The sequence below is a fragment of the Maniola jurtina genome, chromosome 17, assembly GCF_905333055.1.
Source record: "Maniola jurtina chromosome 17, ilManJurt1.1, whole genome shotgun sequence".
Classification (NCBI taxonomy): Eukaryota; Metazoa; Arthropoda; class Insecta; order Lepidoptera; family Nymphalidae; genus Maniola; species Maniola jurtina.
Window position 1 is genome coordinate 10,629,994 of NC_060045.1, and position 27,234 is coordinate 10,657,227.

General features: G+C 37.7%; 4 protein-coding genes across 8 annotated transcripts; 2 read left to right on the forward strand and 2 right to left on the reverse strand.

Moving 5' to 3' along the window:
• Nucleotides 1–4,457: 4,457 nt before the first annotated feature.
• Nucleotides 4,458–17,313, reverse strand: LOC123873520 (tudor and KH domain-containing protein homolog). 3 transcript variants are annotated; one of them, XM_045918379.1, is made up of 13 exons: nucleotides 17,080–17,313; nucleotides 16,558–16,745; nucleotides 13,678–13,896; nucleotides 12,991–13,148; nucleotides 12,490–12,592; nucleotides 10,826–10,983; nucleotides 9,711–9,824; nucleotides 9,031–9,129; nucleotides 8,150–8,269; nucleotides 6,931–7,045; nucleotides 6,326–6,446; nucleotides 5,925–6,019; nucleotides 4,458–5,842 (listed from the first exon to the last, which is right to left on the reverse strand). In XM_045918379.1, the coding sequence occupies exons 2-13, from the start codon at nucleotides 16,739–16,741 to the stop codon at nucleotides 5,571–5,573; spliced, it is 1,758 nt and encodes a 585-aa protein (XP_045774335.1). In that variant the 5' UTR covers nucleotides 16,742–16,745; nucleotides 17,080–17,313; the 3' UTR covers nucleotides 4,458–5,570. The 3 variants fall into 3 exon arrangements, with proteins under 3 accessions (XP_045774335.1, XP_045774333.1, XP_045774334.1); XM_045918377.1 differs by having other exon boundaries at nucleotides 12,454–12,592; nucleotides 17,080–17,312; XM_045918378.1 differs by lacking the exon at nucleotides 17,080–17,313 and adding an exon at nucleotides 16,855–16,995 and having other exon boundaries at nucleotides 12,454–12,592.
• A 160-nt stretch (nucleotides 17,314–17,473) lies between these two features.
• On the forward strand, nucleotides 17,474–22,998 carry LOC123873529. Of its 3 annotated transcripts, none has more exons than XM_045918392.1 (8): nucleotides 17,474–17,557; nucleotides 17,655–17,870; nucleotides 18,385–18,471; nucleotides 20,354–20,547; nucleotides 21,031–21,200; nucleotides 21,992–22,082; nucleotides 22,506–22,679; nucleotides 22,766–22,998. In XM_045918392.1, exons 3-8 carry the CDS (start codon nucleotides 18,450–18,452, stop codon nucleotides 22,910–22,912), a joined length of 798 nt encoding a protein of 265 aa, XP_045774348.1. In that variant the 5' UTR covers nucleotides 17,474–17,557; nucleotides 17,655–17,870; nucleotides 18,385–18,449; the 3' UTR covers nucleotides 22,913–22,998. The 3 variants fall into 3 exon arrangements, with proteins under 3 accessions (XP_045774348.1, XP_045774346.1, XP_045774347.1); XM_045918390.1 differs by having other exon boundaries at nucleotides 17,655–17,859; XM_045918391.1 differs by having other exon boundaries at nucleotides 17,655–17,844.
• Nucleotides 22,999–23,022: 24 nt separating this feature from the next.
• Nucleotides 23,023–23,867, forward strand: LOC123873530. Its single transcript, XM_045918393.1, has one exon. The coding sequence runs from the start codon at nucleotides 23,247–23,249 to the stop codon at nucleotides 23,748–23,750; it is 504 nt and encodes a 167-aa protein (XP_045774349.1). The 5' UTR covers nucleotides 23,023–23,246; the 3' UTR covers nucleotides 23,751–23,867.
• Nucleotides 23,868–23,896: 29 nt separating this feature from the next.
• On the reverse strand, nucleotides 23,897–27,082 carry LOC123873518 (X-ray repair cross-complementing protein 5-like). Its single transcript, XM_045918375.1, has 3 exons — nucleotides 26,642–27,082; nucleotides 26,284–26,439; nucleotides 23,897–25,685 (listed from the first exon to the last, which is right to left on the reverse strand). The coding sequence occupies exons 1-3, from the start codon at nucleotides 26,939–26,941 to the stop codon at nucleotides 24,015–24,017; spliced, it is 2,127 nt and encodes a 708-aa protein (XP_045774331.1). The 5' UTR covers nucleotides 26,942–27,082; the 3' UTR covers nucleotides 23,897–24,014.
• Nucleotides 27,083–27,234: the final 152 nt, after the last annotated feature.

A 27,234-nucleotide genomic window follows, 5' to 3' on the forward strand; every position in this document is an offset into this window, starting at 1 on the left:
ATTTATAACACTACCCGACAAGTGAAGGTTACAGTAACTAGAAAAGAGCTGATAAGTTTCAAACGTCTGAACCGATTTTCTTGGATTATAGCTAAGAACACTCACGATCAAGCCACCTTTCAAACAAAAAAATAATCATTAGTTTAGGAGCTACAGTGCCACAGACAGATTACACAGATGCACACGTCAAACTTATATCACCCCTCATTTTGAGTCGGGGGTTAAAAAGTAGAGTGTTATGGGTTTTCCAATGTATCTACTTGGTAATCAATATGCTAACAATGGTCCGGAACGCTCTTCTAACTTGCGCCATGGTGAAACAATAGGTAGGTACTGTAACGGGTCGTCGCGTCCGAGTGGCGTAGCAAAGCGGTTCGAAGAGAGTTCGCTTTCCGTAACGCTTTGTTTGCTCCATCTATTGTGTATTTAAGAGTACCTACTGTTCCTGCAATTATAATAAAATACTGCACAGTTCTGACTTAAAAACAACGAAAAGAAAAAGTGGTTTCCTTTTTATTTACTTAAGTACCTAACTAGATCGATTTTTTTAAAGAATGTAAATAATAGTATTCCCTTTTCCCCTTCAAATAACCAAGGCCTTGGTATCCACCCAAGTGGAGATAGGTGGTACTGACGTGATAATTTCTTCATGTAATCTATGGGCCGGCGCACATATGGCGGAGCGCAGCGCAGAACATGCCCGCGAAGTTTTCTAATCGTGACACATTACGCGAGTTCCTATCAGATAATGCGCGAGCACGCGCGGGACTGCGCGAGTAGCCGCACGGATGCACAATTGATTTTAGATATTATTTCAATGAGGACAATGTCGATAATACTTTGACTGTGAAAAATGCTCTGCGCTGCGCCATAATATGTGCGCCGGCCCTATCAGTAATCTAATTGGTCTGCTAATCAAATCGTATGCTTTGGTGGATGCGAGTCCTTAAGCTTGTGTTAAAATAAAACGCAAGAATACATCAATGTCGTTTATTTATCAAAAACAAAAAGTATTACAAAGAGTTGCCACATCGGCTATTCGAGATTATAACAAAAACTTAAGATAAGATAAAAGATCAAAAAACAACAGTAAACTACTAATACAGCAGAAAGCAGAAATATTAAGTTGCGCACCGCATACCTTAAGTTCATCACACATCTGAACGCACCGAACGCACCGAAATCACTTGGTGCGTATGTAGCACTACGTAGTGCAACACGTAACAACAATATTAATTGAAACACAATGTGCCAAGTTGCTTGGTAAAAACGCATTGCGTGGCGTCGTTTAGTGTATACAGCGTAAATGAAGAACGAAGAAATTGCCGAAGATAGCGTCGCATTTTTTTGGCGATCCGTACGAAGAATTAAATAATTTAATCCGATACTTGCTTTCCGTGTTTGGTGCGGTCAAATGTGTAAGAAGCTTAAGTTATTTTTCAATGCCAGATAAACTTTAATTGACGAATAAAATGTGTCAAAGTTTTGACAGATTATCAATATAAAACTGTCAAAATGTCAGATTCATTCCTCAATTAAACATATGGCGAAGGCGACAGCCTTTATAATTGCAAATATTTGTGAGCGCACTAGAAGATCTGTATACATCTATGTAAATACATAAATATAGACTGAGAAGAAATAAAACTTTGTACTGGTCGGTATGGCACCATGTTTCTAACATGAACGACAAAATAATTTTCCTTCGAATCTCGCATAACCTTATGCATACATTTGACATTCAGTACCCAGTATGAATAAAGACATCTGGAAAACTTTTTTGGAACTGGTTTTGATTATAATGTCAGAATAAAATAGACTTATTAGATAAAGTAAAGATACGTTACTAATACTTTAAGTAACGTACTAATTATATTTCAAGAAGTTTTCACTAGAGCGCTGCGAAGAACTCTGTTTTTCCTCTATTTTCGTTAACCTCGTAGGAAGTAGGAATAGAGTTGTACATTCTTAAACTAAGTACTTAGAAAAAAAATTGTCTTTAGTAACATGGTAATCTCTTCAGTACTTTTTGAATCTATTGTACGAACCATACGCACATCGTGTACCGAACGCTTCGTATTGCTTAGAAACGTAGTGATGACGTACTATGAAATAAAAATGCGGTGCCTTTGGTGCGCTCAAAGCGTTCCAATGTGCGATCAGGTAAAATAATTTGTATACAGCTGAATCCTAAAGTACTAAAAAGGTGTCGTCTTTTATAGTTTTCTTTTTTGGAGTAGCACCATAAGTGAGGAAGGAATTATAGATTTTTTCCATACTTAATGTATTGCATGCAATTCAAAGAACTTATTCCAGTTAGATATTGTTACAAAAATATCTCTCCTAAAAATATTTTATGACAGGCAGATTGAGACCTATATTTTGTTTATTAATACCACCAAAGACACATTAAATACCTCTCCCATTTTGATTCTTAGAACCATAGACTACATAAACTTTTCTCATTAATGTGAATTGCCTAACCAGGTGGTAGGTACTAATAATAATAAATAATTAATACATAGAACAAAAATCTTTGTACAGTTAAGAAAATCGCCAAGAATAAACGAATAGGCGTCGCAAGTATTCGTCGGAGATATTCGGCGCATTTTACGACGATTACAAACCAGTATAACATTTTTTTTGCCTAATCGCAATAAAATGAGCGGTTGGAAAGGGTTTAATATATGAGTAGGTATACTTGTTCATATATTAAACCCTTTCCAACCTCTCAATTCTCAACTTACTATCACATTCGCTTTTTGTCTCTAAGAGCACATGTTTGTAAAAATAAAAACGAAAAGCAAAATCAGACGTATGTAAATAAAAAAATCAGTACGGTAACATTAAATACTGGTTGATACCCGCGATTTCGTCACGCTTAGATATTTTATGGATCCAGATTTTAAACAGAAAAATCTTTATTACTATTCATTATTATTTATATTTATTACTATTCGGCGATCCATTGACTTATTCGGCGAACCAGGTAAATTATCAGTTAGTGTAACTAATAGACATAAATATCGTATAATAAATATAGTACCTATACACAATAGTGTTAAAAACATCGAAGAATATTAATTAGGTGGGATATTAGTCACACTTAATAATTATTAGTACATATACTTATCTGTGCATAATATTCTTAATAGTATATATTTGTTTAAAAAAGAATATAAAGATCAGAATAGAACTGGTTAAAAAGTACAAGATTTGTATGTATGTTGCAAAATTAACTGGACGTTTTAGAGTTGTTAATTGAGACGCTAATACAAATTAGTACGCATTAAGGGGCATGAGACGGGTCTGCCCGCGAAATTCAAATTTAATTTGGTTTTTCGCATTTTTTAAACTAATACGACAACGTAGGCGTACTAATACGACTAATTCTGACATATTAGTCGATACTAGAGCTAATTTCTTAAACTGGACCCTTTCAAGTAAAGATTTTTATATAAACCTGTGAGGATGATACTGCCATTGTCGCAATTGAAAATGCCATAAGCCTACGTTGTCGTATTAGTTTAAAAAATGTGAAAAACCAAATTAAATTGGAATTTCGCGGGCAGGCCCGTCGCTTCCACCTTAAGGCAAAATAGGAACCAATAATACAACATATTGTCGCATTTAACGTAATCTATTTTAATGTTGTAAATTAATAAATAAAAGCTTTTTTAGCTCATACCTAAATAATTTTTTATTTACAGTGATTTGCTGTTTAAATATAGCGACATAGTAAATATTTTCTTAAACTTTAACGAACTATAATTGACTATTTTAATAACGTATTCAACATAGAAACTTAATATTAAATCAACTAAATGTAAGTACAACAGAATATGTACAAATGCTAATTTACTAACAAATATTCGGCTACTGGCCCCGAATAACTAATTCCGATATTCCAAAAAATCAGGGGTTATTACGAATTATTTGATAATTTGAAGGTTTTCATGTGGTTTATTTTCTATTAAATAAACTGTTTACAACTGTGTATGTAACTGTTTATCTATACTAATAAATAAAATTGGAGTGTCTGTCTGTAATTTCGAAATAACTACCTCATATAAAGCTCCTATGGTTATTTGAACGATACCATAACCGAATCACACGTTTTTAAAATTTTTGTCTGTCTGTCTGTCTGTTTGAAAAGGCTAATCTTGGGAACGGCTGAACCGATTTTGACGGGATTTTCACAGACAAGTAGAAAATTGACCAAGGAGTAACATAGGCTACTTTTTTAACCGACTTTCAAAAAGGGAGTTGTGTTTTTCTACCTATGTACACCAAAATCTCCGAGATTTTTGAACCAATTTGCGTCATTTCTTTTTTAATCGATAGAGGAACTTTGCGACATTGTTTCATAAAAAATTTGGAGTCCAACTCCTCAATCCTGACGCTGCAGGGGATCTGACCAATCCACGCGGGCGAAGCTGCGGGAATCAGCTAGTTCGGAATAAAAGTAAATAACGATTCGGCTAATTCGGCAAAATAATTAACTATTCGGCATATTACTTGGCTACTGATGTAACTATAAATACTATGGCCGAATATTCGTTGCTATTCATATCTGTCATCTAATGTCTAACATGTTTCTGACTACATATTTCACTAGAGTCCGCTTATGACTAAATCCTCCCTAAACCTAGACAAGTTAGTAAATGGTCTTTTACGAATATGTATTTGTTACCTTTACTACGAACAATACAGTAAAATCAGCAACCATGAAGTCAATTATTACCCATAGAAGAGCTGTTTCAACCAAAGAACGTGTTATATGATGCTGTAAAAATTAGTATGACACTGGACATCAAGTTGCAAGTCAAAATGAATCGCAGGCGACAACAGTTATTTGTATGACAAGGGGCCAAGTGATATTTTTGTTCCTCGAAAGCGTTATTCTGAATTCAGAGCATAGCGAGAAATTCAATATAGCCGCTCGAGAAGAAAATGTTTTGACCTCGAGTGACACACACTATTTTTCTTTAACTATGAGAAAAAAAATTAAAACTAAAACAAGTACGCGGACCAATCAGATGAGAGAAAATTTAAACTCCATAAGGACATAATAGAATTTTGTTTCTGCTATCCCCAATGCCAATTTTCATTTTTCTGACAGGATGACCCATCTTGTGCTTGTGCTTGTGCTTGTATAGAGGTTGTTAACAGTAACTATAATATATAAAAATCTACTTAAAGTTAAATACCTCAATTTTGTCTCCTTAGAGCGTCTAAACTATGGTGCGAGTCAATTCTATTAATATTCACTTTGAATTCGTCGTTTAGTTTCGTCGAAATGGGCAATTTTTTTGTTCTTGCGTCTCGTTCTCGACGTTTCCCCTCTCTGTCGCTGCGAAGTCTTGTGAACCGTTCACCGGCGGCGTTGACGTATTGTCGGGATAAGATAGATCGAAGTTTGATCCCGCTATCGCCTAATGACAAGTTTCATTTTCGAATGGATATGATGAAAAACTTGTTGGTCGAAATGGCCCTTCTTGTGTGCCGTACTACATAGAGGTTGTTAACAGTAACTATAATATATAAAAATCTACTTAATGTTAAATACCTCAATTTTGTCTTCCTAGAGCGTCTAAACTATGATGCGAGTCGATTCTATTAATATTCGCTTTGAATTCGTCGTTTAGTTTCGTCGAAATAGGCAATTTTTGTTGTTCTTGCGTCTCGTTCTCGACATTTCCCTTCTCTGTCGCTAGGAAATCTTGTGAGCCGTTCACGGGCGGCGTTGACGTATTGTCGGGATAGGATAGATCGAAGTTTGATATAGATTTCAATTTATCGGTGGTTTCTAGACCTCCGCCCAGCGATCTCCTTACTTTGTCTGTAAAGAAAAATAATGCAATTTTATTTGTTTATAAGAAAAAACTATTTGCGTCTGAAAATTAACCACTAATAGATTTTACCTTTGACCACGTCCTCGGATTCTGTGCTGTCGTCTTTATGGTCTTTAGGCATCGAGGCTGCGCGTGGGCTGCCCGGCCCTACCATTCCCAACACCCTGATAAAATAAGAAAATAAAATAACAAAAAATAATAAAAAGAGCAACTGCTTTTTTCGTGCTTTAAAAAAAATAGCGAACTAACAAGCAGGCAGGTCACCTAAAGTTAAGTGATTACCGTCGCAAGCAAGTGATGATGCAGCCTAAGATGGAGCGCGCGCTTGCCTAGAAGATTTAGATTAATTGTAAGTGGTGATGTAGAGCGCGGCGAACTTCGGCTATACACATTTGCGCCACTTCTATCGTGCCTTCTGGAACAGTGATGTGGACTAGTGGACAGTGGACTAGTGATGGTCTATCACTCACCGTGAAACGCTCAGGTCACCAAAGGGTGTGTTGGGTGTAAGTGGTGGTGTGGAGCGCGGCGAACCTTCCGCTTCCGCGAATCCTTCTGCTATAAGCGCTTCCGCCACTTCTATCGTGCCTTCTGTAATAGAATAGTGATATTAATATGGATAGTGATATGGAATGATGACGATTGAATAAACAAAGAAAACGAAATATAATTTTAGTGAATCTATCGAGTTTAATATACATGATGTAATAAGAACGCTAGCAAAAACTTAGAGCTATTATTATAATATGTACTTTAAACACAATCCAATATCGATTACTATTTGCTGTATACTTGTAGTTTTAGTATTTTTCAAACCCACAACGATACGGCATTGACCCCGCAGCACATATCTATGCAATGTTCATTGACCTCTAGCGTCCGATAGATGTTTTATTTGCAATACATTGCGAACTTTTGAAAATACGGGTTTTTTTTTGGGTTTTTTTGTGGTATCTTATCAGTAATCATCGGCACTGTCACATATCCTCATTTTTGCTAGCGTTTTAATTACACCCAGTATTTACAAAACACTACAACTTCATCGAAATAATATGAATGAAAATATCAGACATACCGTCCGTGACGTCGTACAGTTTGATGCCGGGTATTTCCCTCTCCCTGTCGTTTGGTGAAGAGGAGGCTTTCTTGTATGCACACGTTTTAGATATCAGCGGCTTCCAGCGCGCTACCTGTAAAAGTAGGGAATAATTACTAGTGGCCGATTCTTGTTAAGGTGATATTGTGCAGAGCAGCAGTAACTGTATCACACTAATATTATAAAGGCGAAAGTTTGTATGTGTGTGTGCGTGTGTGTATGTTTGTTACTCCTTCACGCAAAAACTACTGGACGGATTTGGCTGAAATTCAGAATGGAGATAGATAATATCCTGGATTAGCACATAGGCTACTTTTTATCCCGGAAAACCAAAGAGTTCCCACGGGATTTCGAAAAACCTAAATCCACGCGGACGAAGTCGCGGGCGTCAGCTAGTTCCTAATATTGCTGGGTGGTGATGGAAGGCAGTCCAAATCCAAATTCACTTATTGTATACACACTTTAATTAATACCTCCAGTTAACGCGGCGGTAAGTGAGAGAAGAGCTGAGGATTCACATTGTGTGAACCCCTAACAATATTGCCATTTTTATTACAATTTTAATGTTGCACGCAATAGATATGAAATAAATTTATGACACCGCGTAAAAGGTACAAAAACACGTATAGTTCGCGACGCGACATGTCGACATGGCAATAGGTGGGGACGCCCCGCACACCCGCACAGCCCCTGCGCTAACCCGGTGCGGGATAGCACGGGTGACGTGCGGGTGTGCAGGGCGTCCCCCCATCTCATACCCCGATTGCCATGTCAGATGTCTGCATATGGTTTAGTTACCTAACATGTTTTATTTTCAGTATACCAATTTCAACGATAAGGCAAGGTACATAAAACTGAGTTTTATATTGGAATTCAGTCATCTCGCATGCGAAGGGTTCCGTACCATTGTACAAGATATACCTAACACCTTTATGTAGTGAAAATGTTATTTAGTGAAGTGAATTATTTGTGAAAACACTAATTCACGGTTTTCAGATTTTTTCCTTCACTTGCCTACCTATCTGCCAAATTTCATGATTCTAGGTCAACGGAAGTGGCCTATAGGTTTTCTTGAGAGACACGACAGACAGACAACAAAGTGATCCTATAGGGGTTCCGTTCTTACTTTTGAAGTACGGAACCCTAAAAACGATTCCGCTCTTCAATACTACTACTATAAATTTGAAAGAAAACTCACATGTACAAGTTCCTCAAACCGCTCGATGGCCTGTGAGGACCACCTCGGTGTTTTGCCCTCAGCGTCCTTTCCGCGAGACGTGCCGATGGGTACTGCGCCCGCCAGGAAACACTCCATTGCCTGAACATTTAATTTTTTATTCAACTAACCACCGGGACCGCCTTCGCACTTGTGGCATAAAGTATCCACAGATTTTTGGTTAAATTTTTGATCATCGATTTGGTTATTGTAAGTTTAACCTTAGAAGATAAGACTTATGACATCAGGTTTACTTAAGACTAGATGATGCCCGCGATTTCGTCCACGTGAATTTAGGTTTTTTAAAATCCCGTGGGAAGTCTTTGATTTTCCGGGATGAAAAGTTACCTATGTCAATTTCCGCGATGCAAGCTACCTCTGAACCTATATAAATAGATTAAACGAATGGGCTTTTAAGAATCCTGTGGGAACTCTTTGATTTTCCGGGATAAAGAGTAGAATATGTTATTCTCCAGGATGCAAGCTAATTCTGTACCTTTCATCAAAATCGGTTCAACTGTTGGGCCGTGAAAAGCTAGCACACAGACAGACACTTTCGCATTTATAATATTAAGTATGGATAATCATTTTATTTGTGTATTTATTTTATTTAGGTCATTCAGGAATAATGTAGCTTTCTACTGGTGAAAAAATTTCAAAATCAGTTCAGTACTTCCAGAGATTACTTCCTGCAAACAAACTTCAAACTTTACCTCTTTATAATATTAGTAGGTATAGATTTACACTGTAATAATGGGAAATGTATCATAACATCAATATTTAATGAAAAATATCGATCCTTTTAGATTTAGCTGAAGTTACAATAAACTTAACTGGAATCACAGGAGTTACAATAAATTTACCTGGAATCGCAGTCGTAGTAAATCTGCCCTCAGCTCACAGAGTTCGTGCGTGGCGACGTACTCGCTGTCACCGTAGTCCAAATAGTACAAGTCAGCTACCTAGAACGATGTAACTTTAACACTCCCGGGTTTCAACACCAAGTGAAATAAAAAAGACTTATTAAAATGCACTGGAAGATGTTTTAAACCTGGTATCCAACAAAGCGGATATGGGCGAAGATGTCTTTAGCAAACCAGTCAGATTACTGACAAATGACTTTATTGATAAAAATAGAATATTAGCCATCCTAATCATGACTAATATTCCCCTTTTCCCTCCAATTAAGCGTTAAGCTTGTGTCAGGAGTGGGTACAACAATAGTGCAACGGGTGGAGTTTGAACCGCCGACCTTTCGGAATTATTAGGTAGGTTTAAATAAATATTTAGTGTAGTTTATTATAAGTATAGATTAAGGTGTATGTATAGTTAAAAAATATAGTAGTAAGTTATGTACATAAAATTAAGAGCACCGCCTCGCCAACAAACTGGCCCAGCAGTTTGGCGAGCTACAAAATGTAAAAGACAGGTTAAATTAATACGAATAAATAAAATTAAAAAAAAAAAACAGTCCGCTCCTCAACCGTTGAGCTATCGAGGCATAATATCTCTGTGAGGTATGGATCACAGCTAAGTTAATTACCTGTTGCGTGGCGTCAAACTCGTTGGGTCGGATGTCGTCGACGCGCGCGCGGTACCAGCGCCCGTCGTGGCGGAACACGGCCGCCACCACCTGCCCCACACCCAGTTTTCTGATCTGACGGAACATACACAACCGAGTTGATAAAATTATAGTTGCAAATCGCAGAACATTAAAGTCAAGGCACAAATTTTAATATCCCAATGGTTTGAGGGTCTAGAAAACGCAGCGTTATTAGACCTCCTAACTGGGTGGATAGATAACATCAAACAAGTCGCAGGGATCTGGTGAATCCAGGCAGTGCAAGACCGCGGATAGCAGGTGACGCCTATCCGTTGACCATAATGACGAAGAATAGTCTAAGCAGATAGATGAAAGAATAACAAAAATAAGGTTGCCGGTAGAAAAATCGGCCATGGATGGGGGGCATAAAAAAAAACTGATTGCTTGACTGTACACATCTCTCCGTTCCGCTCAGGTGAAGACACCGGACCTCAGGGTTGCCGCGCTGCAGTCGTGTCGTGCACAGGGTTTAAAGTCAGGGTAAGCAGTAGTTTGGTAGGTATAATACTTACTTATTGGCAAATCATTGAGCTATCTCAAATATAGTAACTACTAGCCGACGCCCGCGACTTCGCCCGCGTGGATTTAGGTTTTTTGAAATCCCGTGGGAACTCTTTGATTTTCCGGGATAAAAAGTAGCCTATGTGCTAATCCAGGATATTATCTATCTCCATTCCAAATTTCAGCCAAATCCGTCAAGTAGTTTTTGCGTGAAGGAGTAACAAACACACACACACACACACACGCACGCACGCACGCACGCACGCACGCACGCACGCACGCACGCACGCACGCACGCACGCACGCACGCACGCACGCACGCACGCACGCACGCACGCACGCACGCACGCACGCACGCACGCACGCACGCACGCACGCACGCACGCACGCACGCACGCACGCACACACACACACACACACACACACACACACACACACACACACACACACACACACACAAACTTTCGCCTTTATAATATTAGTGTGATTTATTAGGTAAGCAATGCTTTCATGCCTCTATGAGCTGGAACCACTGGCGCTGCTGGTGTACTCACGGTGTGGTTGGCGCGGTTGTCTTTGTTGCTGTAATATTCCGTCATGTGCGCGACCAGCTCGTCCAGCTGTGCGACCTGTGGGCCCACGAACTGCACCCAGAAGCGCGACGGCGTCGACACGGCTGACACGTACACTTCGATGGATGAGCTGGTCGCTTCTAAAGTAAAACAGAGCAAAAAGCTTAAAAACTAGCAAAAACTTAGCTATCTCGTAGTTTTACGGCTGTTTTCACAATCATTACTATGAGGTCTCACAGTGCGCTCGAACCATCGATGTATATGGATTAGCCTTTCCCATACAATTCCGTCCGCAAAAATACGCTTGAATCTTACGTCATCGTCATTGCCAAGTCAATAGACTTTTCCAAATTTTATTGACTTTTTGAGCGCGTTTTTTATCTTCGAAGGGCCCATCGATGGCTCGAACTCGTGTAGGTTCCACCAATCAGATCATTGTAAACTGACGTGATACAGTAATCTGATTGGTGAAACCTACACTGTGCGTTCGAGCGCGCTATGAGACCTCATAGTAACGTTTGTGAATACGGGTGTTAGCGATGTGGTATTTTTCAAACCCGCAATGTGTAGCGTGCAAAACTCGAGGTCAATACGCCACCTACGACGCTTTCAAAATCACAGGCGAGTGAATGTATTTTTACATCAGTTAAATCTAAAACCACACATGGCTGGAGAAAATTTGCAATTTTGATAACAGTCAAATCAAGCAAACAATACCAATTGAAAGAGATCACTCCAGATCATTGATTAGGGTAAAATGACAGCTACAATGTCACATTCACTGTTGCCTATTGGCTACAATGCACCGTTGCAACAAGAATACCATAAATTCAGCCAATCACAACAATTGCGATAGTAATAATGATTGGTGTAGGTTTTCCGGAATTGACGTACAGGGCACGGAACAGATTTAATTTTATTTCATGTCTATTGTAATGCTTTTTTATTAGCTAAGAAATGATTTATATTTCGCTTTATTGATGAAATTATTATTATTTTGATTTTATAAACGTAATGGTTGGATACTTCACGTATTATTAAGGGCTGTCAATCGCATGCAGTTATTTTATCACGCATAAGTTTCACATGCCTGTTGATTTGTCACCTGCTGCTCGATTACAGTAAAATGACAGCTAGCGTGACGATCGCAATCACTCTGATTGGCAGACACTCGCTCGTTATTGGCTCCAATGCATTATTTCACCAAGAATACAATAAATTCAGCCAATCACAACAAATGCGATCGTAATAATGATTGATGCAGTTTTTCTACAATCAACTAGCAGGTAACTCAAGGGTCAAATAGTATCTGAGAAAATCACCACGCGCATACTTGGCTTTACTTACTCGGTCGCACACAGTCATTTATGTTGAACTTGTTTGGGAGCCCGCCGAATTATTATCTAAGAAAACCCTCTATAGGAACGGCGCACAACCCTCAGCAATGAGAAATACGATATAAAGAGAGAGAAAGAGAGAGCGAGAAAGGGAAAGAGTGAGAGGGAAAGAGAGAGAGAGAGAGCGAGAAGTCAAGAGAACGAGAGATAAAGAGAGAGAGAGAGAGAGAAGTAGACCATGACAGGGGTATCAAACGCATGCGGTTATCTTACCACGCCGGGGCCGCGCATGCTTGTCGGGTTTGTCACCTGGCAACTCGGCGGGCGGAGTCGTCGCGAGCGGGGAGGGGATGGCCACGCGTGGACTTCGCTTCGCTTGCTCGATCTCGCGACGACAACGCTCTTGCTCCACCTTGAAACAAATAGTAAATTATAATACTAGTGTGCTATCTATATCATCATTTGAAACCAGTGCCAGCCCACTACTAAGCATGGAATCCCTTGAAAGGAGCCTAAACTCGTATTCTAAAGAATGACAAGTGTTTAAGCACTTTAAGCTGTAGTCCACCATGCTGACTAAGTTCTAATTGACAGCTATCACCGCTTTGCCTATCAGCTTACCAGAAAAAGATATATATACTTACACAGTCCTCAACAAGTTGTTTTGCTATCTTTATCTGTTCTGTGATGCCTCGAAGCTGATCTGTCACCTCCCTATCTCCCTCTACCTTCACTCGCGCGCCGCTTCTAGACTGACACCAGGCTAGGTGGCTACTTTGACTGGTAGTCAGTAAAAAGATATATACTTACACATTCCTCAACAAGAGTTTTAGCTATCTTTATTTGTTCTGCTGTGCCTCGGAAGCTGATCTGTCTTGGCGCGCTTAGGTCACCCCCCCTCTCTCCCTCTACCTTAACTCGCGCGCCGCTTCTATGGCTAATTTCGTTTATATTTTCACCGCCCGTTCCTACAACAATAAGCATTGTATATTATCATTTTTATCTCCTGGAACCTTGCAGAGCACATCACATCAGAGAAACATAATTATTTTAAATTCCCAATTTTTGTGGCACTAATTCAAAAACTACTCTTTGCAGTTAGCTTTTTATAAAAAAAGGTAGCAGAAAAAAGAAAGTGTAAATGATGATAGAGTCCTTTTGTTCCCTTGTGGAAGTTAGAGCTGCAGCAATTGTTTACCGTGTCTTTGGTTACTGCCTTGAAATGGCTCCACAAAAGCTCCGCTCTTCTAGAGTTTACTTCAATGAACCTCCTCCAGGTGTTGGTTATTCCACCAGGTACTCATCTACGGGCAGGCTGCCATTGAAACGCCGCTTAGGCAGCGTTTCACTCCTCTCTTCACAAAATATGTCCGACCCATCGGCATTGCCTCAGACCTATTTCCTTGTATACCAGAAGTTGATGGAATGGTTATTCCTTCAACGTCTTCATTCCTTATTCTTAAAAGAAGGGAAAAGAAGGAGGTGTAAATAACTAACCAATAATTCTGCCACAAGCCCAACCGGGCACTTGTAAGCTGTCTTCCACAATGTCTGGCTGCTGTTTGATGAAATCATACACCAAGGTCTCGGCGATCTGCGTCGCGTTCGGTCGACCTCGGATTATGCACACGTCATAATCCTCTTCACTAAACTTCTTGAAGTGAATCATTGCGCCAGATTTCTCCTCAATTTTCTTTATGTTTGAACCGCTTCGACCTAAAAAGATGAAACAATTCCAATATAAATAAATAATGGCAGGAGACCTGATTGATTGGCGCTGGCTCGCTGTGTGAGGACGGGCCCTAATATGGAACGCAACGTTGACACATTGGCCCAGTGTTATATCAGAGAGACAACATCTAGACCGGGAGCCGCAGCAGAAATGTCTGAAACCGGTAAACGTCACAAGTATGCCTCTCTTATCGAGAGTATCTTTTGTTCCTTGAGTCGAAGAAATGTAAGTAATTCATCCTAGGTCTTCCAATAATTACTCAGCCAGAAATTGCTTTATTTCAGGCCTGGACTGTAATGTTCTGTTGCATACACTCGCAATTCGCAAAGTTTAGAATTACTTTAGACTTAGAGCAATCGATGTCGACTTGCGTTCGTAAAACGCGCGTTGACTGCGCGTTAATGTCGGCATGTACAAGGCACTAACTAAAGACATGACTACGAGTATGCATACTTGAATTTACAACAATGCTGTTTTATGTACAAGGTCACAAATCCTAAATATTAACTTTCAAAACTGTAGACCATGGAATTAGATACTTTGACAACTGAAGTTGATATAAGCAGACCTTGAACAAAATGAGATAATTTCTGTCTTGTGTATTTGATATCTTAGCATGATCTCATTTTGCAAATATTGTTGTCAGTAGATAAATTCTTATTACTATTTATGACGGAGATTAAGTCTTAGACACACAAAGCTAGACTGCAATCGTGATTCTTAATAAAAGTTACGCATGTTGAATGCTTTTAGAAACTTTTTATTTATTTACTACAAAAAATAATTTAAACTATTTTACAATAGAGGTCTTTTCAACTAATTAAATCAGTAAAAACGCGCGCTTAGTATAAGCACATAAGAGTTTGTATAATAGTGATATGTGACATCATAAACATTTGACATTCCTTTGATATTCATTTGATATTTGAAATGGTTATCAAAACTGAAAGTTTTTAGGTATTTTGGAAGACCCTTTATTTAATTAACTTCAAAATTGTTTCTTTATAAACTCTTTTCACAACTCATACATAAGCAGCCTTCAGCTTGTTTTAAAAACTGTTTGTATAAATAAATAAATAAATATGCTTTATTATCTTTTGAATTCAGAGAAGAAGTATTCAAACACCCCCATAAATTCAGTGTGAATGCCTTCATAGCTTAGGCCAATCTTTGTATTACAATTTCTAGAGGCTACATTGGCCATGATACCGTTTCTCAGCACTGTAGTCGCGCTTTTTGTGTGTTACTGCCTTTACACATTCTTTTGATGCATTATAATTTCTCATTTATTATTGAAGCATCTTTTAGAAATTTATATGTATAACTAGAGGATGCCCACGACTTCGTCCGCGTGGATTTAGGTTTTTAATGCATGGAATTAGGTTTTTAAAGTACCCGTGGGAATGTTGCCTGTGTCAATTACAGGGACGCAAGCTACCTTTGTACCAAATTTCATACAAATCGGTCAAGCAGATGAGTCTTTAGGAATCCCACGGGAACTGTTTGTTTTCCGGGATAAAAAGTAGCCTATATCCTTCCCCAGAATGTATCCTAAGTCTGTACAAGATTGCATTAAAATCGGTTCAGCAGTGGACCCATGAAAGTGTAGCACACAGACAGACAGACAGACAGACACACTTTCGCATTTATAATATTAGTATGCATTGCCATAAGCATAATATGTTTGGAGAATTGCTGTGGCCATGTAAACAGATTTAGCTTTGCACTATACATTGAAACCTGTTGGGGTCACAGGTGTAATTATATTAAACTGATGTAGCCCCTCTATGTTAACACACTTCTTCTTTATCTTAAGTTGCATCATCACCAATCAAGATAAATCTCAATTAAGCACTAACTTATAATGGATTAAAAAGGTTTTGTTATGACAACCATTTGCTTAAAGTAATAAAGTTCTGATAAAATGTAAGAGAATATGACTTACTAGATATTATGTGAGGCTCAAACAAATAAATCTAGAAACTTGAGATTTTTCATTTAGGTTCTCTTTATGATGCACTAAGAAAAGATTTTGAGAAATTCCAACTGGATTGTCATCTATGTAAAAAAAGATTTCTATCACAGAAAAAGCCATCGTCTAAAAAGGTTTGATAATAATTAAGGCTTTTTTTTAAATAGCTCCTCTAATAACGCCTTTACACTTCAACCAAAATAGTACTACTACCTTTTGATTCAGTCATAATACTTATTTACTTTTTAGAGTTCTGTATCTATAGAAAAAAGGGACCCTTATAGGATCACTTCATTGTCTGTCTGTTGCTGTCAGGACCCATCAAGGAAATCAAAACCTATACTTCAATGTAGCAATGTTTTATAGCACAAGTAAAGGGAAAAATCCATAAACTGGATTTGTTTAATCATATAAGAAATAACACCAATTTTTTTTGTAATGTACCTAAACAAAAAAAATTTGGTGTTATTTCTTATACGATGGTATGGAACCCTTGACCTTTGACCAGTTTTGTTATTATTACTACAAGAATATAAAAGTGGAGATCTCTTATAGAGTAATAAGTAATAACCAATAAGTGCATCCCTGTTCACTTTTTTCTTATAAAGTTATAAAGTTATACTATTATTTTGGTATAAATATAAATTTAAAAAAAAAACTGTTAAAACCTCACCAATAAGAGCAGGTACGATTTTCTTTGGCACCTGCACCTCTATAATGTTCACTTTTGTAGATCTGATAGGTTTGTCATTGGCTTCCTCCTCCCGTTTGAACACATAGTACAACACAAATGCTGTGACAGTCACCAACGAGAAACCCAATGCCATTGGCACTAATAACTTAGTATTTAAAGCCATATTACTGAAAAAAAACAATACATCAGGATATTTATAAAAATATTACCTACATACATATTTATTAATATATTTTTTATTTAAGTTTGTTAGTTCAAAGTTTAGTCAGTACCTACATAAAATGTTGTATGGGGCATGGACAAGTAGTATTAAGCAGCCATTGAAATAAACGTTACACTTCACGGGAAACAGCTCTAAATTACTTTCAAGTTTCAGTTCCACGTAAATAAATACTTTTAATAAATGATATAATATTCTATTAGCAGCTATGACATAATGAATGTTACTTCACGTGTAATATGATACTTCGTGCGCGCGAATTGTCTTTAAATATTATTTACCTTGGTTTCACAAAAGTAATCTTGTATATATGTTTAGCCTAAAGTCCCTCGTTTCGATTAAAACTGATATATTCCTTCAAAACAAACCGTATTTGTATGAATTTTGCGTAGGAAAATGAACTCGCAAAAGCTTCGAAGAATTTTGGTATGAAGTGTCTGTCATCTGTCAGATTTTGTCAAATAACAAAAGATCAACACAGGTAATTTTGCCGACAGCTGTTTTGGGAATTGATTATTATTGCTCTACGGAATAAGGTTTTGAATTGCGTAAACGGAATGAAAACAACGTTCCTTCCAAAGTTAGCCATTTAAAATTGTCTATGGTCCGTAATGTCAATTTAGCAATTTTGACATCTGGATTTTCAAATTTTCCTTTTCACGCAGATTTCAAACATCTCATGGTAGGCACTTGAAATACACAAAAATTAGGAATTTTCCATTACAAAAAGGACTTCTTCAATGACTTAGTATTCAGAAGGTAACTATTCAGACTTCAGCAGATCCTCTTAGACCATGGTAGTCTTTGCTTTTGGTTGGTCCATACTACTACTTCTGATTGGTCCTAAACCTTCTAGGTGGGCTCGATGTCAACGGCCGGCGTCAATTTCTATTTTGATTTTATTCAAGGAGCTATCAAAAAGGAACTTACTTATTAAATTGAAATCATTATGGAAATCATACATTATAGTTTGTGAAAATTATTGTCTTTTTAAAATAATTATGTAACTAATGGGCATTTTGATAAAAGATTTACAATCAAGATAGGTAACTAATTATTGGGTATTTATCTGGTATTTATCCCAAGTATTTATCATAAAGTCTGATCCATGGAATCTGATAATAATAATTAACCGTCCACTCGTGCACTATTGAGATTGATTGGTCAATCCCTGGTCAACCCCATGATCAGCGATGTGTATAAATTCATGTCTTTGCCTATATCTTGGATGAATTAAACACTGGATAGGAAACTTTGTCAACGTTCGCCTCATTCATCTAAGATATTAATAATATAATTATATTACATTTTCAAGGAAAAACCGCTTAACTGATTTTGAGTTTCGAGACCATTTCGAGACAGAGATAGCTAGCACCCAAAAGATGGACATTTATTGTAGGTACTGAATTTTTAAAAACCTAAATCCAAGCGGATGAAGCGCGGGCATCATCTAGTTTTAATTAAAAATCAAACTTCATTTGTATAGAGCGCGCTCCGAAAGCAGTCCTCTGATATGCCATCGGCAAGTATGCCTCACCTGCAAAAAGAATAATATTAAATTAATATACAGGAACACTTGTTTTCAGATTTTCAATTTATAATAGCTCTATAATTTGATGACTCATTAATTGTACATCAACAAGTACGCACAATGTCCTGGGACATAACGTTAGGTAAGGTATTTTCTGATCTAATTTCATTTTCATAACCTTTGATTTTCGTGTCATGAAAATCGGTATACAAAAATTCGTGTCGTAGCAAAAATGTTATACCTTATACACACGATTTTATATTAAACATGTTTTATGTAAATCATAGGACTAAGTATTTTTAATGAAGAATTGCTCAATGCGACATGACCGCTTTACCTGATGCCTACTTAATTATTTTTCTAATTAGGTAAGTAGGTACTTATAAACGTACAATTGGTGTGCATCAGGATGGTGGGTGTACAATTAATTTAAAAAGTTTTCTAAAACCCCACTGCGGTTTGCACTGCAAATGCTAATAAGTGCAGTGATCGATAATAAGCCTGAGTAAACAGTGGCGTTGGCGAATTGCGGGACACAGTGGGGTAATTGATCAACCGATCACGTGTTACCGCGCGGTGGAAATCCCATCGCGCCTTTTTGGTCTGCAAAGAGACCTAAGAATCGATGCAGCGCTTTGCTTAAGTTGAACTTGCCCTTCACTGACTGGCCTGACATTTTTTTTAAACGATACAAAGTATTGCAAAGATCATTAGGTACCTATTTGAGTAGGTAGTTACGGCTACATCGATTTGATTGTTTTTTTGTTGTGTAATATTTACGAACATTATTGTTAGGATAAGCTTTGTATGAAATAAATTTTTTGGATCCGTGTGAAGCCAGGGTGGGTCGCCAGTGGAATATAATATGTATGTTTCTTGTAACATAATCATTTGTCCCAAACTCTACCATATCATTGTTCCCCTACACTGTAGCGTTCGTGCGCCCCAATAAAGAGTAATGGTCGTATTTGCCATATTTTTTCCGTCACTGACATCACGAAAGCCTCCAACCTCTTATCCGATTGTCAGTCCCCGATGGAACTCAGTGGAACTTGGGTGGAATTTTACAGTCGTAACAATGCAGCGGCCTTATCGACGACGGTATTTACAACCGAACAATATGCACGAAACCTGTCATGGCGGTAAAATTGGAATAGTGCAATTTACTTTTCAAAAACTTAAAATAAATAATAGCCTTTTAAAATTAATAAGATTTTTTAAATTATTACGTCGCACTCGTAAGCGTAGGATACCTACCTTGTGTTTTGTGTTAACTTTTGCTGATAATACTTAACTATGTCTAATTTTAGTAACTCAGATAATTAATTCATTAAAATATTGTGTGAGAAATTGAAAGAAAGGAAATAGAGGGCCTGTGTTTGCGCATTCACTTGTGCAATATAGGTACTTACCTAATATTATTTTCTTCGGAATTGGTTAGTGTTCTTTTGAGATTGGCTGCCAATGCCATGGTTGTAATTTTCGGCCAAGAGAACATTATTATTGTGAGAAATGAGGCTCTATTAAAAAGGACCTTAACAGACGAGGAAGCGACTAGCTATCGAATATTTTTCCGTTCAAGAGACGTACTTATCGTTATGTGATTCGTGTCAGTAAAAGCTAGATAAATATGATTAACTAGTTAATTGTTGATCGCCATGATGTTAGCGAGAACTATCTCTTCACTAGTTTGTCGCAGCGACAAGAGTTATTAAAGAAACACTCGCTCAGCGATGCTCTCGTGGCGATCAACAAAACTCAAAGCACTCGCGCAGTTTGTGCAGGGATTAATAAAATTAAAGTACAGCTACTACATCGACGACTAATCGCTCGTCGAGTTCACACACTCGCTCGTATCTCAACTACACAGTCCTAACTCCAGAGTCCAGTCAACACTCGCTTCTCATTGCTTGCCAACGCGTTTCTATAATCGCCGGCGGTCGGACAGGTGTCTAAGTCCCTCTAAGTAACGAAACACATTTAACCATTGGTCATTAATTTTAAATATTATTTTATAACTATAGATTTTGAATATGTCGTGACGAAGAAGGCCCCACCACGCCTTTGTTTCGGTACGAAGATGAGCCGTGAAACTTTACCCATGAGTGGACCAGCCTTAAGCCCTTTCATGAGACGCATCCAACATCAAGTAATGCCGAAATTGGGACCCGGCACGTACGAAAATAATCGTGATGCGTTTTATGAACTTACACATAGGGTATAGTACCTATCCATAATTTTTTTGTGCCAGAAAGTTGTAACAATAAAGAGAAAAAGGAAGAAAAAGTGGACAGGGAAGCACTTATCTCTATAAAAGATCACTACCAGTGACCCTTGGCAGTGCGATAGATTGTAAAGGGAGTAACTTATATAGAAAAAACCGGCCAAGTGCGAGTCAGAGTCTGGCCCAGACGTCAGGGTACCTATAATATGAGAACTCTTCAAAGCCAAGTCAACGTAACGTGACCGTGTGCCATCCATCTATTATACATATATGGTGCCACCGTAGTGGGATAGCATCTTTATTCGATCGCAGGCGCACGTTATTAATTACTTGTGCTTACTAGTAAATTTTACTTGCATGTATTATTTAATTCAAAATTACTTCTCGACCATTTTTGTTCTGCTAAATAGGTAGGTAGTCACACAAACTTTCTCATAATGCTTCACTTAAGTACTTTAATATTTGTACTTAATTCAGATATACAGCAAATGTTATTATGGGCCTACGTCACCAAGGTGGAAAGTTAAGCATGAGTATCAGCCGCCACCCAAAGAACTTCCACCATCCGTACCAATACCCCAAAACTGTGCGCCTTTTAACTCTACGTCGAAAAGAAAAGGGCTGTTTAAGGCAACCGATTGTCCCGCGTAAGTGAAATTTTATAGTCACCTCCATTATTTTAATTTATTATGTAATTTATTAAGTAGTTAATATTTAAAGTACCTACTTATTTTATTCGCTTTTAACGCTTTGCTAATTCATGCATGCGGCACGCTGCATGGCTACGGATTGGAATAAGTAGGTACCTAGCCTTTGGAAATCTAGGTTTCCAGCTTGGAAATAAAATCAGCTGAATAAAATATCTTCTAGACAAGGTGTCATCTTAGTTCACATTGTCATCGTCAGTTGCTAACCCCCCGTCCACACACTGCTCTACTCGCGCAATAATTAATCGCAACGTCGCCGCACTAGGTCGCTTGGCTTTGCAACTTTGCAACGCGATGGACGTCGAAACTGTGGCAGCGTGCGCGCTATTGCATACTTACCGACAAAATAGGGACCGATGGGCGTGAACATGCGAATAACGCGTCCATACCACAGACCACGAATCCGACGTCTCTGCCTTCGTTTCTTCCCACGCCACACGGGCAGTGTGTGGACGGGGGGTCATAAGTGTGATTGATTAGCAAATGGGCAGCAACCAACAAGTACTATAGAGAAAAAATGTGTGACGTTAAGTGCGTTCGACAGAAGTGAAACTTGTGTGTTCGAATTTCGAAACATACATTCGAAACCTTAGCATAGTCACGCGCTCATACGTAGAGGGTGAAGGGTGACTTTTGTCTCAGTTTACGTAACTCCCCTTAGAAGCTTCACTTCAAAAAAGATTCAAATGAATATTGAACTTTAAATTAATGTGCAATTATTTTTTTTGCAGACCATGCGATTACTATCCAATGTATAAGAAGAGACAAATGAAGTTCGCTTACAGTTTCACCGGGAAAAAAGTTTTGAAATGCGCGGTTGAGGTAAAGTTTTAGAAAATGGCGCAGCTGCCAAAAGTATCTTTGATTTTGAATTTTAATATTTTGGACTTTTGGTCTAATTCTCCCCTCTTGTTTTAAAAGTTACATATAGAGACTTGGGCCTTTGAAAGTAGATCGTCAACTGTAACGTGTCGCTACTAGATGTCACTACTAGTCGATAAATTGGTAAAAAATATACATATAAACTACATACATGTACTTATGTACCTAACTATTTCGATGATTTTGTGATCGGCAGCGAAGGAACCATGGTCTAACTAAACTCTGAACAGACCTAAGGCGTTCCGGTTCAATGGACACGATAGCCAGAGGGATGCAGTTGCAATCTTTACCGGTACCGCATGTACCTACCTATTAAAATTTATTTCGGACTTTTAGGAGTAGGTCGTTATTTTTTATTCGCAGATCAAATGTGTCCCGTATAATTTGGACGCTTGTGGGTACTGTGGATGCTCATGCTCTGCTCAAGGCGATTACTGGCAGTACGAGAACAGAATTTTCCTATGCAGGAAACATTATTCAAGATTTTTCAAAAACTGCTTAGCCAAATTTCAGGGTGTGAAATTAGCTGATTTCAAGGTAGGTACTAATTTTAGGGCAGTAAGTATTTTCAATTTTTAATACTGATTCAAATAGATAACTAATCAATGCGTGTTTTGTTTCAGTCTGTAAGAGATTGCTTTTTCGCACATGCGCACAATAGTTGCAAGGCTGCATTGAAAATTATGAAGAGTGAAGAAATCGAAAAGAAGTTGAGGAAAGAAGCCTATCTCGATTTATATTTTCCGCAACGCAGATTTTGTAACAATTAGTGCTTATTTATTGAGTAGCTTTCAATATTAATTTAACAACGCATTATTACTAAGTTCAAACAAATTAATTTGATAAAACCATTATTTAAAAAATTATCCATCATCCATCGGGTCCATATTATGTACTTATATGAGTATCCAATGTTACCCGTTTCTAGCCAATAATGGGCATAGACATCTAGAGAATTAATATATTGTTGGCAAGTTGGCAACATTGAACCCATCAATCATTGACTTGACAACAACCAACAACAACACAGGAGATCAAAGAGTCCTCTTTGCTTATTTATTATTTTGTTTCTAATCAATAATAATACAAAAGTAAAGTGCAATCATGAAGTTAGATTCTAATAACAAGATGATTAATGGTGACAGTGGTGCTGAAACGCCAGAGGATGTTGTGGATCCGCGCCAAAACGCGGAGGACATAATCGACGAAATTCTCGCAGAGTTCTCAGAATCCCGATCGCCTGATGCCGTGCGAAATGGTAACGGCATTCCGGAGAACTTGTTTAATATGATACAGCCGCCTCGTACTCGGACCCCAGCGAATTCGTTCTCGGAAAACGCTACGATAGAAGACATCGATCCATCGTCCGATCTCGGAACGTCAATTCGAAATAAGTGCTTAGAGTTAGAGGAGATCCTCCAAAGCTTAAAGTCCAGGCTGAACCATGTCGTACTCGACGAAAACATCGTCCTCAGCCCGGATGCCAACTCCATGGAAGCCCAGCTCGAACATGACCTCGACACAGACTGCCAAGAGGAACTTTCCTTGCAAGAGTTCCTCGAGATTTTACATTCGCAAAACAAAATTTCACCAAGTGGCGTCCAATGATCGCTCACACAATTTTTTTAGTTGTAAGGTATTATAATATTACAAAAAAGAATTTACTGTGTGCAAATTTGAGATTAGACCATTATTACTATGAAATTATTAAATAATTAGGTATAATCTGTTGTTTTTCATTTAAAACAAGAAAATAGTGAAAATAATTTTTATTGTATCATACATTTTCATTACAAATAATTAACATTATACTTTTTAAAGCCTTCAACTTTCAATAATAATAACTATAACTGCTTAAAAAATATTTTTAGATTACATGTCATCAAAAAGATCATTGACTTCTGAACTTATGCTGACTTCAGTTAGTGTAGGCACTGTATCATTTTCATACAACTGACTGTCATCACATGTATTTGACTGAATAGTACTTAAACTGTTCTCACTTTGCAGAATATAGTTTAATTTCTTTTCCTTGATCATATCAATGACATTGCTTCGTTTGCGATCAGTGAGTTCCATTAGGAAGATTTTGAGCCAATTGTTGTATAGCTTGGGGTCATTTGTGAGACACTCATTCCTAAAATGCATCATTGCATCTAGGGCTTTACTGAAATTTCCATCTATGTTGCCATATACCATACTTTCAATAGCTTCGGTCATCTGTGTTGCCAGATCGGTCAATATCTTACCCCCCTTTTTGAGTGTATCAAAGTCATTTATTGGATTCACAGTGCCTATCCTTTGTACATTATCAGGTTTCTTGAACATCTTAAGTTCAATTTTGGGTAAGTCATCCATTGTGACATCATTGGATGTGGATGGTTGGTTCTGTTGATAATCGTCAACATCCATAGCTTGATTTTTCTTTTTATCTCTCTTTTTGATTTCCACTTTATTTAAAACAAATAATTTCTTCAGTTTTTCTGCAATTTCTCTGGATCTCTTCTCTATTAATGGTGGTATTTTAAATAACATGACAATATCATCCCTTGGTTGAGGCAAGGGTTTCCCTGGATTCATGGCTCGGTAAGCAATGCAATCTAAAATATATTGAGCAGATGGGCTAACCATTTTAGCTATTGGAAAAGCTTCAGTGTCATCAAACTCAGATTCCTCATATGCTCTTGTTAAATCCATAGATTTTATCAGTTCCTTAAAGCAATCAACCTGCTCTTCATTACAAGCATACTTTTTAATACTTGTGACAGGGAATGCCATGTTTTTAATTTCATCCTTATAACAAATACCAACCATAGATAAACAGACAAAGTTGTTTGTGTCTATTACAGGCATAAGAGCATACATTTTAGGTGCATTTCCATTATTGTAAACTCTTCTAACTATGCCTACCAATTCCAATTCACAAAGACATTCAATTAAACATCTTAATGCATATTGCGCCTTTTTATCACGTTTACGCCCAAACACGTAAGCCAATCCATCGCCATTTAAATTTTGCCATGTAATATTACTGGCTTTCGTAAAACCATACACTTTTAAAGACTTCTGTCCTGGATCATAAAGCATACTCTTATCACACTCTGAAAAAGGAATTACTTGCTGTCCATATTCATATCCTTTAATCACATTATCAGAACCAACTGTTGTTTGATCTTCTGTGTTAATATGGAGCTTTTCTTTCTTAATGCCTTCAGATGAACTTGCTGCGTTAGTGACAGGATTCCTAATTGCTTTTTCCCATTTCTTGACAACTGGTTCATCTTTAATTCTAATATAAGCTGAAACAGGTATTTTTATGTTAGGACCTATACTCAGATCTACATTCCAAGGCATAGCATTAACAGCCCTTTTCTTGTGGAAGAGTAAATATCTCATGGTGTAATCAAACGTAGCCGTTGCTCCTTTGGTTTCTTCAACAAAAAGTTTTGCCAGTTCTACATCATAGTTGCTATTTTCTTCTGAATAAATATCTGGTCCAATGACGTCAACTTCAAAACCTTCTTCTTGAAATCCTGATATTGCCTGAAAATTTATCAAAAGGAAATCAAACAATATTATAATTTTTATTTGAGAGTAACAACCCACAAAATTTTGAAAACTGATTTTTAATTTTTATGAATATTGTTACTGGCTGAATTTGAGCATAAAAGTCTTGCTAAATCTTAGCCAACAAAAATCAGTTCTTTACTGCCCAGGTACCTGTAAAATGTTAGGTCAGCCAATTGTAGGAGTAGCATGTGGAAAACACCCAATAGGCTGTGAAGGTTGGCCCTTTAGGTAAAAGCCCGGGTGCAGTAGAACACTGGTCTCATAAGTGGGAAGTCCCAGGTTTGATTCCCAGCACTAGCAATTTGGTAGTTCTTAGTTTCTAAATTCTCTGGTTGGGTCTGGTGGGAGGGTACAGCCATGGCTAGTTACCACCCTACTGGCAAAGCTGTGCCACCTAGTGATTTAGCATTTCAGTATCATTTGGTATAGAAACTGATAAGGGATAATTATAGGTTTAATAAAACCACTTCCAAGTCTGTTTCCATCTTAGTCATTTGCTACCAATTGAATACCAGTCAAGGGCTGACTAAAAAAAAAAGAAAGTTTATCCTTTATGTATTTATTAAGTTACCTGTTTTACTTGACCATCCTCCATATCAGAAGGTGCTTGAAAGTTTGTCATCAATATTATCTTTTTCTGTGCAATTTTTGTAGCTGGTACTCCATTTTTTAAATGGTCAGCTGCAACTAGAAGTGCATCAAACCAATTTCCTTTTGATTTTGAAGGCTGTAAGTTAAATAATTGTTATTATCAAGACCAATGTATAAACTACAAAATGTTTATGAATATTTAGAGATTTGTTTTGGATCTTAACACTCAGACGGGATCACCAAGATGCGACACGGGCCGCCGCCCGTCAGCTCGCCATACCCTTAGATCTCATAAGATAGATAAAAATGTAATAAACATAGTAAGTTATATATATTACCTTATCAGGAAGTTTGCGTATCATCGACCAAGTAGGATACTGCAGCTCTTCTAATATTTCAATATGCCGACAAGTACCTGGTGCCATATCAGCCAAACTATTGTTAGTTGTCTTAGCTCCTAGCAAAATTATTCCCACCAAGTTCTTGCCTTGGCTGATAATCTTCCGTTCTATGATTCGACCAGTGCATTCCTTCGCCTTTTCAAAAAAAGATTGCCCATTCTTTTCTTCTGGTAGCGATGCATTCTTGCCGATGTCCAGTATTATTATTGTGCCATGATCAATTTTTGTTGGAGCCATCACTGTTTCTGAAAATTGAGGTCTTGAGGTAAATAACACACTTGAATTCAATTTTCAAATGGTATTTTGAAATTAAATCTAGAAAAAAAATCTGTTGCTCGATTCAAGTTGCGACAAGTTTGAAGTTTCAAAACAGTCAAGTCAAGGGTGAGTCAGGCTCAGCCTTAAGGGTTTTGTAGCTTAGTAGTCTATACTCTATGGTGAAAATAGCGGCTAAAAATTATGACTCCCCTTTAGCTAGGAATAAGTAGTTATCTGATACTTTATTTTTAACCGACTTCAAAAAAAGGAGG